General features: G+C 32.8%; 1 protein-coding gene across 1 annotated transcript; it reads left to right on the top strand.

Annotated features, from left to right (window-relative positions):
• Window positions 1-9,545: 9,545 nt before the first annotated feature.
• LOC105784303 (uncharacterized protein At2g34160) lies at window positions 9,546-11,791 on the top strand. The gene is made up of 5 exons (XM_012610145.2): window positions 9,546-9,820; window positions 9,969-10,017; window positions 10,617-10,679; window positions 10,765-10,829; window positions 11,582-11,791. Exons 1-5 carry the CDS (start codon window positions 9,692-9,694, stop codon window positions 11,672-11,674), a joined length of 399 nt encoding a protein of 132 aa, XP_012465599.1. The 5' UTR covers window positions 9,546-9,691; the 3' UTR covers window positions 11,675-11,791.
• The last annotated feature ends 3,255 nt before the right edge of the window (window positions 11,792-15,046 follow it).

The following is a 15,046-nucleotide window of genomic DNA, read 5'->3' as shown; positions in this document are numbered from 1 at the left end:
TTGTACGCATAATGAGAACATGAATTTGGCTCATATATAAATTCAAATAAATATATAGTTTATCGAAATCATTATTATAATTAATGTAATTATAATTTTCGGTTTAAAAACATTGTTATATTTATTTAATTTCTAAAAACCCTAAAATAGATATAAAATCCTATTTTTTCTTTACTTGGTGGGTCTAGCAGCCGTCAAAGCAAAGTCTTTTTCAAAACAGTTTTAGGGATTCCTTCCGTTCATTGCCAACTGGGTGGATTATGTAGAGGCCGGAGTCACGATAGATTGCGACTTGGTTCAATAGTAGATCAGATTACTCGTTGCCGAGGCGTTGCTGTCTACTCAGAATAGAGATTTAGTAATTTCGAAACCTTTATTTCACCCCAATTCATTCCTCACACATGGATCCACGGTTAGGATCGCCGGATGTTTTATTTTTTCGCTGTGCCGTAGGGGTGCCGGCGTTCCAACAATAAATCTGTCTAGAAAATAGGAGAAGATAAATCTTGTGCTGTTGGAATTATCCTAAAAGAGAAAAAAATAATTTAAAAAGACGAAAAGGAGGAAAACATAGAGAGCAAAAGGAGGGTGAGATCCTTAGGCGCAATAAAAGGTAGTGATTGAATAGAGACAGGAAAAGGAAAAATGAAGGCAGCCCCTCTCAGCCACCTAAGGGCACTGTGCAGCTGAAGTGTGGATTGGGCAAGTGAACGCTACCTTCCCAATGTTCTTTCATTATTTCTAATATGTTCCTTTGTGAATTACAGTGATGAAAACGATGTTTGAGTTTAACTTTATTTTCCAAACTATGAGTTAAATCTCATAGGGTTAGGATTACTTTGATGAAACTTTACCTGCCTTTAATGAATGCAGTATAAATCTGAATTATTTTACTATTTCATTTCAATTTTTTTATTTTTTAAAATGTATGTGAGCAATCCCTAGACATAGTCGACTGAGCAACATACCCTTAAATTAATCTAATGTCTAAAAAGGTTAGATTAGTTAGACCGTGTTTGAATGATATGAGCAAGTACACAATAGATACTTGTAGTAGACTCTAGACATAGAGCAACATTCATATAGAAGGAAATAGTGCAAGGTACCATATTAAAGGCATATAGATTCAGGCAAGGTAACTTGAGGTTTCTACTTTCAAAAGAAGCTGGCCACTTTAGAACTCTTCAGAGCAGTAGGTTAAGTATGATTTTGCTGACGCATTGCTGACAGGAAAAATAGATTCTTAGTAATCCCGACCTTCCCACTCAACATTCCGTAACCCTTATATTTTTCCATAAATCTTTATCATATCATACTTGGTTGTCTATATGTTCATTTACTTATTAATAGTCACGTCATCATTCCTATAATTGCCATTGCATTTTTACTTTTGCTTTGCCTTAGCATTTTCCAGTATTGGTCAGCACACATTTTGCACACATAATTATTCCTTTAATTGTCACTGCATACTTACCAAAGCTTTACCATAGCATTAATTATATTTAATATTATAATAACTTGACCACTTTTGTGCCTCAATCCGGTCCTCGTGAAAACGATACTCACTCATCACTTTATTACTTGATTCGACGTGTATACTTGCACAATTCGCATATCATATTCACACGTGATAAAATTCTACCAAGGGAAACCCAAGAAAGAGTTTGTAACACCCTATACCCGACCTGGTCGCCAAGCCTGAATACGGGATGCCACATCACCGTCTCATGTCATATACAACAAGTAAAGGTTCATTTTAAACAAAACATCTTCTATTTTAATATTCATATAGGTTTAAGTCAATTATACTTGTTAGTTATCAATGTTACTTACAAACCATATAAAAAATAATCCTAAAAACGAGCGTTAATGTGTATAAGGCCCATTTAGCAAAATTTACAAAATGTGTTCGTAGGTAACGATACTGACATTAGGGGATCGATATTTTCTCTGTGTGGTATCGATACCACCTGGAAAAATGAAACCAAACTTGCATTATGTTTCTCGACTAAATCCCAAAGTCTTGAAAATTATCGGTACTTGTCATGAAATATCGATACTTTGACCCTGAGTGTTAATACTCGAGCAAAGGTATCGATACCAAATCTCTATTCTGACTTCTTTCATGTTTTAAAACATAGAGGTATCAATTTTAAATCCTGAATATTAATACCTCTGCCCCTGGACATAAAAATGCAGCACACAAGTGCAATTAAATCATTCTAAAGATTCTAAGCATCATGCATCACTTACTTCAATAAACAATCATCCAATGGCTAAATTTAATAGTTCAAATCGTCAAAACGTGACCAAGCAAGATACATCAAGCCATTATTAAAGTTCATAAACATAAACAAAGATATAAACTCTTAAATTTCCAAAACTGAAATAAAACAAAGTTAGTAAATAATCCAAATGAATCATAGCACTAAAGAAATCTACCAAATTGCCTTATTTCTCAATACAAAATTAATTGAAAGAACACCTATGAGAACAAACGAGTCTTTCTTGGATCACTCCCTAGGATAAACACACTGCCCATACCGAACCATTACTAATCTACAAATGTTGAAAAGAGTGGGTAAGCTTAAACAAGCTCAGTGAATGAGTGAAATAACCACAATGCAAACATTTTGTCATGCATCCACAAAAACCACATACATATACGATACTAGAGTCTCATGTATACTAACGCATAACACTTTAACATGCATCGTCTAACAGTTCTTTTGCATAACATTTATAAGGATAGTTTCCATAGCAACTACATATTTATTAAGGCATTCAATCCACAACACACACACACACATATATATACAAGATAATTTGGCACTTGAATTATGAAATTTATATTGAGCTTTATCATCACTCATTGGATACACGGATCTCCATCACACCAAACATAGACTCATAGAGTCAAACATGTCCCAGAAGTGAAGCGTATAGCTAACACTCTCTTTATCTCCCCTCACATGTCATGTTGAATGGAGTTTAACTCACATTCTTTTATCCCTCCAAACATATATGTGTCATACATTTTCACTTTTCACAATGGTTACTATATCAACATATTACATATATGACACATGCACAAAAGCACAAGGTAAATATAGATACAAGTAAACTTACACTCAAAATTTAGAGTAGGGGTTTAGGTTACTACTAAATTCCCAAATGACACATGACTCGTGTCTACGAGTAGTGATTCCAAACACTCACCACTAATGCTTTCACCGAAAAGCCAAAAGCTAAATCTAGCTCTTTCTTTAATTGGTTGAAGGCCCTAATGAATCTAAAGCTTCACAAACAACAATTATCCAGTAAACACAATCAAATAATGGCCAAGGATTCACTAAAACCAACCAAAATACAAGCCTAAGTTGAGTTTCCAAGTAGCTCAAAACCATTAGCATAACAAACTTAAAATGCTCATAACTCATTCTACGCTTAACCTTTCCACCTAAAACGAATTATGTTCGTCTTATTAATCATTTATGCCTAATTCCCAACCTTTAAATTACACTAAAATGCTCAGTTCATGGTATCAACATCTTTTAGGCAATTTTCACAAAATTTATTAAAACATGAGAAATCGTCAATGAAACTTTAATCCAAGTTTAAAAACCTCTTAATCACACTAGAACTAATAGAAAAACAACTTAAAATCACATTTTTACCCAAAATCTTAGAATCCACCATTAATGACTCCATTTTCGATTTTTATTAAAAACTTGCTATTCAATGGCCAATACTTCAATTTTAAGGACTAGATAACATAAAAAAACTCATAAGAATTCAAAATATTACCTTCAATAGAAGATTAGACGAGTTTTGACACAAATCAAGAAAACCCACGTTTGGAGAAGATGATGGAATCTTTAAAGTTTTTTAGTGTTTTAAAGGGATTCTATGGATGTTTAAGGCTTGGGTGTTGAAGGAAATCAAAAGCTTATAGTTTGGTAATCAAAACCGAGTGGAGAGAGCTAGGGAAATCAAAGGGACGTCAATCACAATAAAGGGAAAAGAAAATGACGTGAAAACATGTTGATGGGGAAGAAATAGGTTCAATTTTATAAATTGGTAAAGTTGCAACATAAATGCCTACTATTTTGAATTTGTTACAAATCAATCCTATTTCTAAAATTAAAGGTTTCTAAAACACTTTTTCAAAATTTGACTTAACAGTTAAGATGCCATAGTCGAATATAATCTCGATTTACCATGCTATGAAATTTCGAGCACTGTAAAGCTAAAATTCCTAAAATACCCATAAAACTCCTAGGCCCTATGTTAGGGTGTTACAGAGTTTGTCCACCAAAAACTATCTGTTATAGGGAATATTTTAGTAGAATGGTCTAAAGTGGAAAAGTTCCTGTGGGGGATGTCTTTCAAGTTCAAGTCCACAAGAAAAGTGGTGCTTATTTATCAGTTAAGTCTCAAATTTCAAGGCCGCAAATGAGAGTAATATTAAATGGGTCTTCCCTAAAAGTTGGGTTTTTACACAGGCTAAGTCGTAAGAAGATAATTGTCGAGGTAATACAGTAAGTCTAAACTAAGTTCAGAGTGGACTGAAAGGGGTTAGAAAAGAGTCCGTCGTATGACGAGATATCTTCATGTCCGCTAGTAGTTGACACAAATCAACATGGTTGCGCATGTGGTTATCTTGTTGTGAGTCGAATCAAGAAGGTAAAATGGATGTCTGAGTTGAAGCTACATAAAGTTAAGTCCCATAAAAAGATTGCCTAGAAGAGTAAACTTTGGACTAAATCAGTCGACATGTCCGCAAACGATTTATATAGAAGAAGTATGGGCATTGACAACGCCAGTCAAATCGCGGAAACTCCTAAAACACACAAGGAGTTTTCATTTTTTACAAGAAATCTTACTTTCCCGAAAATTTAAGAGTTTCCCATGAAAACTGATGTATAGGATCTCACTAAGTTCAATTGAACTTATAAATAAAATATCTTGGATGCAGGATAAATGAATGACTCGAGGATCATGTGGAGGGACTAAGCTAGACACCGCCAGAATATCGCGAAGGGCGCAATAGCTATTGTAAGGCCCTGAAAATAAGTCTAGTAGTTTCGGGTAAGTTTATTGGGTTTCGAGTGAAAATTGGGAATTAATCAGGTTAATTAGCGATTTATATTCTGAATTAGTTAGCTTAATTTCATCTAAAAATATGAAAATAATATTTCGAAAAGTAAAATTATTTTTAGAAAAATTAATTTTATGGTTTTAAATAATTTTAAAAATAAACATTTTTGGTTGAATTGGAATCTAAAAATAATTTAAAATGGGGGTTTGATTAGGTGATTTAAAATATTAATTAAATGGGACTAATTTGAAAAATAAGGGAAATGTGTAAGAGGTTTTATAGCAAATAAATCATATTTTCAGAATTTTGGAGGGAAATGAGCAAATTGTAAAACAAAGGAATAGGGGGAGTGGCCTGATGGCAAATTCTCCAAATTTTGAAAATCAGGTGGGGTTTTCAGTTTAAAAACACTGCAACTACCTCACTTTTCACTCATTTTTCACCTGAATTGAGAGCTTTTTCTCTCATTTTTTTTGCTTTTTTTCATAAACCAAATACCAGAAAATAGATCTAAACCTTTTCTCTCCCAAAATTCTCTCTAAAATCTCTTGAAATAATTTTCAAAGTTGGGCAAACAGTCATCCGAATTTCTTCAAGCATTTTGATTCAAACTTCCAAATTAATGATTTGAGTTCAATTGAAGGTAATCCTCATTTCTAAACCTGTTTTTAAGTTGATTTCAATCATTATTTGTTAATTAAAGTGATTATAATGGATTTTCAACTTTAATTTCTTCTTTCTTGAACTTGAAGATTAACAATGGTGGATCTTTAATTTTGAGTTGGAATCATAATATTAATGGATGTCTAAGCTCAAAATAGGTCTAATAAGAGGTTTTTAATCTTAAACCAAAAGATCAAACACGTTTTATGGATCAATTTTGAGAAATTTGAATTTGATCAAGAACATGGATGATTTTTCTAGAAAATTATGAAACGGATTAAAGGATGAAATTAATACTTATAATACTAAGAATGAAGATTAGAAGTGGTTCGAGGTGCTGAAAAGGGGGTTTAGTTGAGGAATTCCATATTTCGGCTTAGTTGTGCAACATCAGCAAGTTGGTTTAGAGCAATGATTTAGATTCATATACTTTATCAAATTTTTTGTTTCTTATTTCTATTGTTAGTTTGGAATGCATACTTTGTCTCTGTTAAAGCTCTACATCAAGAGGAGGAACGTGCAAATCATAATTGAAGCTCAAACTTGCTTGTTTGAACAAATTTTTGCTTAAAGAGCTAAGTGTGGATGTGAGTGATATTAAGGGAAATTTGGTAAAATAGCCTAATTATGTGTTAAATTAAAGGTTTAATTGGTGTTATTAATGACTTAATTGCATATTGGATGGTTGGATTTGCAAAAATAGGTTTTATTTTATAAAAGAGCAAAATGACAATTGGTTTGGTAAGTTGTGTATTATGTTTTTAGCATGATTAAATTGTATGGAATAAATTGATATTTGGAGCATGAATTATTGATTTATTGAAAATTTGATAAAGGTGTTCTAATTGGTATATAAATATTAGGAAAATGATATTTTCTATGCTTAATTTTATTGATGTTAAAATTGCTTAGCAACATGCTTTTACTTGCATTTTAGCATCCTAAATTAAATGATTAAACAACATATTTTATGCCTTGTATGTATGATTATATTGGCAACATTGCATGGTGGATCTATTGGATATAGTTGGCATGTCATAGGATTTTTGAGTACTCACCATTATTTGTGATATTGTGAACATATGGCTCTTGATGGAGTAATTTGTTTGGAGTAGATAAGGGAGTGTTAAGCTTAAGCCTCCACTCATTGGGTTATTTGAGACGCTATAAGGGAGCGTGTGGCTTTAGTCCACTCAATTTGAAGGATTGTATTTGATTTGTGGGACTTCGGAGATCCGTTTACCCAATGTATGATCATACATTTACTTATTGCCATGGATGTATTATGCCAATATAATTGATTGATTGTGCCAATATAGTAATGTTTATGTGTTAAAAGATGATTGGTGTCGAGAAGCGAGTGCAAGGGCGATCCAAGAATAAGGCTTGATAGTGGCTTAATAAATTTACTTTAGAGACTATATAGGGGCATTGTGATCCTTTTAGGACTAGTGTTATTTTACTTGTAATGGACATTGGACATTAAATTTTGTGACTTTAATTTTAGTGGTTTTATAATTGCTTTAATACATGATTTTATGTCTAATTGATGTTCGATTTATGGTATGTTGATGAGTGTTCATACGGTGGTTGATAACACAGTGTATGAAGCATGTATTTTATACTAACAATGTTTAATTGAAGCTTACAATCGAGTGGATTGCTTGCGACTAAGACACGTAGCTTGTGTGAATTAATTGGTGTTTTCTAAGCGTGTAATTGGGTGTTAAATTTTGATTAACTGTTGCATATTTGTTATAAATAAATTAAATTGGAGATGTGTGAATGTTTATGGTAATTAATTGTAGGTATTTCAAGTTTAATGGGTAAGTAAAATATGTAAAATGGGGTAATTAAAACGAATTCTTGACAAATAGGTGCAGTGGTTTGCACTCGGGCGTGCGTCTTTTCACATGAGCGTGTGGGTTTTGGGGGTTTTGATTTTTAGTTTTTGTAATCTAGTATTCTAATTTGCTTAATTTATAATTTAGTCCTAAAACTTGATTAGATTAATCGAAGCCTTTAATGATAGGGAAACTTGGTAATATTTTAGAATTAGACTTGTAATTGTTAATATTTGGTAGAAACACTCTTAATTTTTAATTTGGAAAATTTACTAAAATTTTGTAAAAGTTACGAGTTAGTCCTTAATAATAAAACTTGAATTAGACATAGTAAATGAACTCGAATTAAGCTGAAATTTTTAGGGCTTGCATAATTTGACTAAAAAAGGTCAGTAACTATTTAGAAATAAAATTGGGATAGTTTAACCTTAGGTGGTAAAATGACCAAAATACCTTAGGTTTAAATGCTTAGTAAAAGTTTAAAAATGATTCACAAATTGCTTCTGAGTTAATAAATGATAGTTAATTAGTCATAAATGAGGTGTTATAAGGTTGGGGTGTGTGTTGGGTGGTCGTTAGTTGAAGAGTCGCTTTGATGGCTAATGCAATGCTTCGAATTCGCGTCTGTCTGTCCTAGTCGGGTTTGGAGTGTCACAGTTGTTTCATGCATATAGAAGGACACCCTTAGAGGCTACGCCTTGGTGATTAATTACGTGTATCTTTAGTAAAGTCTCAGGTTACAAATTGTAAATAATTATTCATGCTTAATATGGTAGAATGATAGTGAGGACTCAGTACTAGTATGTTAAAGAATATAATAAGAGTATAAATTTTGAAAATTTATTGTCACCCATGGAAATAAGGTCGAATAGTAGCAATAGATGTATAATTTTGTATTGTTTAAATATGTAAGTAAATCGGGTCAATTGAGACACTTGATACCCGGGCCCGGCGATCGGGTTAGATATAAGATGTTACAAAATCTCTCATTTGTACCTTACATCGGGATGGGTGAGGAGTGTTATAATATACGACATAATAGCCCTTTATTTATTTGAATCATTTGCTCAATCTAGTTCTATAGGCTATGGACAATTTAAATTACCTACTAATATAAGTTTTCTTCTCTCATTATAATCCATCAATATAATGTAACTTATTATTAGTTAAACTTTAGGTAATCAAGAAGCATATATTTACTTATACATTTTTTTCATGCAAATGCCATTAAGGACAATCATATCAATATTTAATCAATCAAACATTTGATAATTTTATTCATTCAATCCATTCGAAAAATATTAATATGACAAAGTCACTTCACTATAGACACAAATCCTACTAGTCAAAATAAAATGTCAAAAGTGGTGAATCAAGATTTCCAAAAACATTTATGGCTATTGATAGTAATTGAGTACAACTATATTTTATCATTGTAAATTGTGTGATTAGGTGAAGATATTTTAATAATTTAATTGTTGAACCGTTGAAGATAAATTATCGAAAATTTAAGATCTAATCCATTTCACCTCTAATTCAATTTTATAACATTCAAGATAAATAATTTTCAATTTTGGTTGGTGCACTACACGAGCTGCGAAGAAGAGTAAAAGGAAAAATCAATGATGTTGAATTTCAAAATACTTATTTTTGTGTAGGTTATAGTGACGATTTTTTAAGAGATAAAATACATTAATTATAATAAAAATCAAATCATTATAAAATACAAAAAACGAAAAACCGATTTAAATTCATTTATAAAATACACATAATGAGATCACAATTAAATATGGTATAACTCTAACCTGAGCACTCAAAGATACGATTTTACCTTTAGAGTTATCAAATTCAACCAAGTGGAGGCAATAAAATCCCAGCCTAAAGCAAATAAAACGATGGCGTTTGCGATGCAAAATGATAGAATAGTGAAAGGAGGAAAAACCCCCGAATATAGAGCGGGGGACAGGCAAGAGGGTAAAATTAAAGGGTTTTCGAGGGTTGAAGATAAAGGTCCACCCCAGGTCCCTCTCTTCTGCCTTGTTGGCGAGAGGTGAGCTGAACTCAGCAGAGCAGAAGAAGAAGAATGGAGGTGATAACAGAAGGAGTGAACAGCTTGAGCATCGCGGATTCATCGCCCTCCAACAAAAAGAAGAACCGTATCCAAGTCTCCAATACCAAAAAGCCCCTCTTCTTCTACGTTAATCTCGCCAAGGTTCGCTCCATTCTCCTTTACTTTGTTTGTCGTTTCTGGGTGTTTTTCTCTTGCTCTCCAGCAGTGAGTAGTGGGTAGCTCAGTCTCAAGTGGTTTTTATTTTAGTCATTAAGAAATAATAGCTTTTAATTTTATTGTTTTGGGGCAGAGGTACATGCAGCAATACAATGAGGTGGAACTCTCTGCACTTGGAATGGGTATTCTTTCTTTGCAATTTCTTTCCCTTTCATTTGGATGCCCATCTGTTACGTATTTCCAAATTCTGCTGATTTTTCTGTGGCTATTAAACTCGCAATTTGCTTTCAATGCTCTCAATATTTTTAATTACATTAGCTTTTCAGGGATGGGATTTGTCATTTTCATTGATAGCTTCGACTGTGTATGGCTAACAAATTACGGATATTCCAGGGGTTTTTAGGGACCATAATTGAATTATAAATTGGCGGAGGCCAAAATGCAATTTTACCATTTTACTAATTAGTAACTTTGCAATTCCAAAGGGAGTAAACCTATAAATTTACTGTTTTGGGTCCTTGGTGCGGCCCCTGGGGTGCTCACATCCTGCATTATTCTCGTTATCTTTATGATTGCACTGTTAACCAAAAGAACAAAGTGAAGGTTTTCCTTGACCTTGACATGCAGACATGCTATGTGTTCTTCTTTTGTGGCATTTAATTTATGGATGTATCGCAATGCAGATCGCTCCTGTCTTAGAATGTTAGAAAAAATTATAGTGCTTAACTAATTTGTTTTTCCTTGACTTTCCTTACCACTTGCTTTTAAATGCTGTCCTCAGCTATTGCTACAGTTGTTACCATTGCTGAGATATTGAAGAACAATGGACTAGCTGTTGAGAAAAGTGAGATTCGTACCCTTAAAAATATTCCTTTTATCTTTAATTTCATGTTGAGAATTCTAACTTTTACTATCATGATATCTCCCAGAAATCATGACTTCTACGGTTGACATGAGAGAAGAATCAGGGGGACGACCAGTTCAAAAAGCAAAAGTAAGCTGCTAATAAAATCCATATTAAGTTACATTCATTTATGTTGCTTGGACTCTTCATTCTTCTTGCCGGATATGCGGATATGCGGATATGATCTTTCAAGATTCTCCAAATACATAGAAAAATTTAGAAAACAATATAACTATAACTGTATCAGACACTCACACCCTAGTTTAAGTAACAGACATTCATCATGTGGCGCACATTAGACTAACCTCAATACATCTGGAAACAGGAGTTTTATTAGAGTTGTCAAAGTGAGAAGGCATAATATGTTGTGTTAATTGGTGGGATAGAAAAATGGGATGAAACAAGTTATTTGTTTTGTGTAGTGTTCTATGTTGGAGTTGGCATGTGTTTGTAAAGCCCTCCTTGGGGATTAAGACTGCAAAATTCACTTGTAATCCTTAATGAAACTCATGAGATTTAGTTGATCAGGCTGAAAGTTTTAGGCCTAGTGGTTGCAATAGATTCTGTTAATATGAACGCATATTGAGTTGTGGACATCTATACTTGTATGAAAAGGTGCTTTCATATTTTAATCCGCTTAATTTAATAATTAGCATAGAGGGTGTGAGCCAGGTTTGTCAATGTATTATTATGAAGGGCTTCGTGAGTTACGTTTATAGTAATAGTCACGTATTGAAGTTGGGTTCATTGATAATCATAGAGCTCTCTTATATTTGCATGAAATGGTTAAACCTACTTTAATGTCCAGTGGCTGAAAGCATGGAGTTGAATTTATTTTGTAGATTGAAATACTGCTGGGGAAATCAGAGAAGTTCGGTGAATTGATGGCGGCAGCTGCTGCCAAGGATGTCTTAGATAATGAGGAGCAGAGCTAAGATAAGATTGTTGTTCTCTTAATTTTAGCTTTGTCGGAGAGATGATATATCATTAGGAATTTTTGTAAAAGACTATGATCCCGTTGTTATTCAAGATTCAAAATTGTTGCTAATTAATTCCTTATTGGTCGGCTTCACATTTATTTATTCATCGATTTATGAGAAGCAAAGACTAACAAACATGATGGCAATAGCAGCTGCTATGTATGGCTGGTGAGGGTGAGAGCTGAGTCAGATGCTTTTCTTTTTGCTTAAAATATGCCAGTCTATGTATTTTTCATAATTTTGGAATTCAGTCTCTGCACTTCTATTTAGGAATTTAGTCTTTTTATTTTTTGATTTCAAAATTTAAGTCTAATTGTTAATACTAATAAAATTATTTTTGTTAAATTCAAGTTCATTACATCATTTTTTTAGTTATATTACTACAAAGTGAGTTTTTATTCAAAATGTTACACCAATATATTTAACAAAAAATTTAACAGTAATAATAATTAGATCTAAAATTTGAAATTTGAAATTTGAAAATAAGTTTACTAAATTTTCAAAAAAAAGTAAATGATTAAATTTTAAATTTACGAAGAATATAGGAATTTATGACATATTTTAACTATTATTTTTTAGAACCCTAAGTATGAAAAGTAAAGAAATAGATAATTATAAAAGTTGAAATTTCCACTCTAAGCACACTAACATCATCCAATGAACCAACTGAGATTACTTACAACCTATAAACCAATTAGGGGTTCAAGTTATAAAGGGAACGTTTATAATAGTGTCAAAAATCGAGCCAGTAACTTACGTTTATAACAATGTCGAAATTCTGAAATGTAAAGGGAAATCTCAATTCTAGTTCTTTAAATAATGTGAGGTTTCGGAGTAATTCTTATTTTATGATTTTTTTAATTTTAGTCAATTTCGTCCCTTCATTTTATGATTTTATATTAAATAAATATATTATATATTTAAAATTATTATAATATTTTAATTAATAAATTAAATAAAACAGATAAAATTATTGACTATCGTATTTAATATAAATAGTATATTAATCAAATTTGTCAAAATTTTTTAAAGAACTGTATATAGTAATAAAATTTAAAAAGAATTGAGATTAGTGTATTTAAACAAAATTTCTGTACTTGAAACGAAATTAATATAAGCTAAATTTTTATAAAAAATCTATAACAAAAACAATTTAATAAGAAAATATTTTTCAGTATTTTTACTTTCTAATAATTTTATTATCAAAATAAGGCTTTCTTAACCATACATATTAGGTTGAAAATTTAATTAGCAAACTAGTTGGGTCTAGAAATTATTTAGTGATATAGTTGAAGTCAACATCCTAAGGGACCGGCTTCAAAATTGACACCTCTAGGAGCCAATTTCTAAATTACCATTGTGGAAGTTGTTCCCTAGAGGTGTCGACTTTAGTATTCTTGTTAAGGTAAGGTCGATCATGTTAGCGTTCGTGTGTAAGATAACCAATGAAAGTTTTCATGTGAGGGCAACTGAATTAGGGTTCATAAGGCTGAAGCAAAACAGTATTGTCATGCATGCATGCACAATTGAGATGATGGAAACCTGGCATGATGGAACAAGGCACTGAAGGCTTTTGATTGGGTAGATGGAAGATTGAGATGATAAAGTAAGTCTTTGGTTGAGTTGATGGAAGGTTGATAATGGAACAAGGCTTCTTATTGAGTTGATGGAAACCTTGCTGTGTAACACCCCTAACCTGTACCCGTCGCCGAAATAGGGTTACAGAGCATCACCGCAAAAACGTAACTCAAATCATTCATGTCCAACATTTCATAATAATTCCAAAATCTAATCAAACACATGCATATCGTCCCTTATTTGAGCCCTCGAGGCCTTAGAGACAATTTAGAAACGATTCGGTTACAATGGAAGCCTTGCTGTGTAACACCCTTAACCCGTACCCGTCGCCGGAATAGGTTTACAGAGCATCACCGCAAAAACATAACTCAAATCATTCATGTCTAACATTTTATAATAATTCCAAAATCTAATCAAACACATGCATATCGTCCCTTATTTGAGCCCTCGAGGCCTTAGAGACACTTTAGAAACGATTCGGGACTAAATCGGGAACATTTAAAACTTCATGGAAAAAGATGGAAAAATTCACACTGCAAGGGTTACATGGTCGTATGACTCACACGGCTGAGACATACGCCCGTGTCTTACGCCATGTGGACATTCGAAGTAGGGACACACAGCCATGTCCCAGCCCCGTGTAACTCTCTGACTTGGGTCATACGGCCAAGCCACACGCTCGTGTGCTAGGTCGTGTAACTCTCAAAATACAACATTTAAAAACCTACAAGGGACACATGGCCGTGTCGCATGGCCGTATGTCACACACGGCTGAGACACACGCCCGTGTGGACAAGAAATAGGCCAATTTCTAGCCATTCCTTTCACCTATTTCAAGCTCACACCTACAAGACATTTACATATATAAACAAGCTTTCAAACATACCAAAGCATGCATATTAAGACCAATTTATTAGGTCATTTATTCCTACAACCAATATGCCATATAGGCACCTCAAATGCAAACATACAATTTATCTAAACATATATATGTACTTAACACATTCCATTCACCAACACTTAATTCATTTTCCATTTCAAAACTCATCATAGATTGACCACATTTATAGTATTACAATTAGTTCATATTTACCTAAAAGCATAACTCCACTTAGACTTATATAAACGTACAGAACATGGTCATTCCAAATGTACTTAAACATGTGCATGTTTAAGCATACCATTCTTGGCTTACACCATGTCTATATAACTTATCATTTGAATCATTATTTTCATGCATCTCAAATACACATATACCTAACTTAAGTATATATATGATCGAACTCATCCATATATATATTTAGCTTAATTTCATATCAAGTTATACCATAATTGACCACAAGCCAAATTCACATTCAAACATACCAAATGGGTAATAATTCAACAAATTATACTTGACTAAATTCCATATCAAATAATGTACTAAATGATCATTTTACACACATGCCAACACTTACCACTTTGGCCATAAAAACCATGCATCAATTTGATCATATAAACACCAACCATTAAGCATCAAAGTGGCAAAAGCACACCAACCATCAAGGCAGCAAAATAACATAAGTTTCACAAATTCATAGCAATATTACATGCCAATATCATCAACTAAACATTAGACATAATCCACCTATACATGCCATTATAACCACGACCAAAGTATCAAAATCTATCAATAAAATCCATGGATAGTGTGATGGATCTTCAACTAGCTTCCAACCCGATCGAGCTTCCGATAATCATTCCTAGGAT

This window comes from Gossypium raimondii, chromosome 2 (assembly GCF_025698545.1).
Source record: "Gossypium raimondii isolate GPD5lz chromosome 2, ASM2569854v1, whole genome shotgun sequence".
Classification (NCBI taxonomy): domain Eukaryota; kingdom Viridiplantae; phylum Streptophyta; class Magnoliopsida; order Malvales; family Malvaceae; genus Gossypium; species Gossypium raimondii.
Note: the sequence above shows the minus strand (reverse complement) of the source record. Positions and strands in the feature narration are given on the sequence as shown.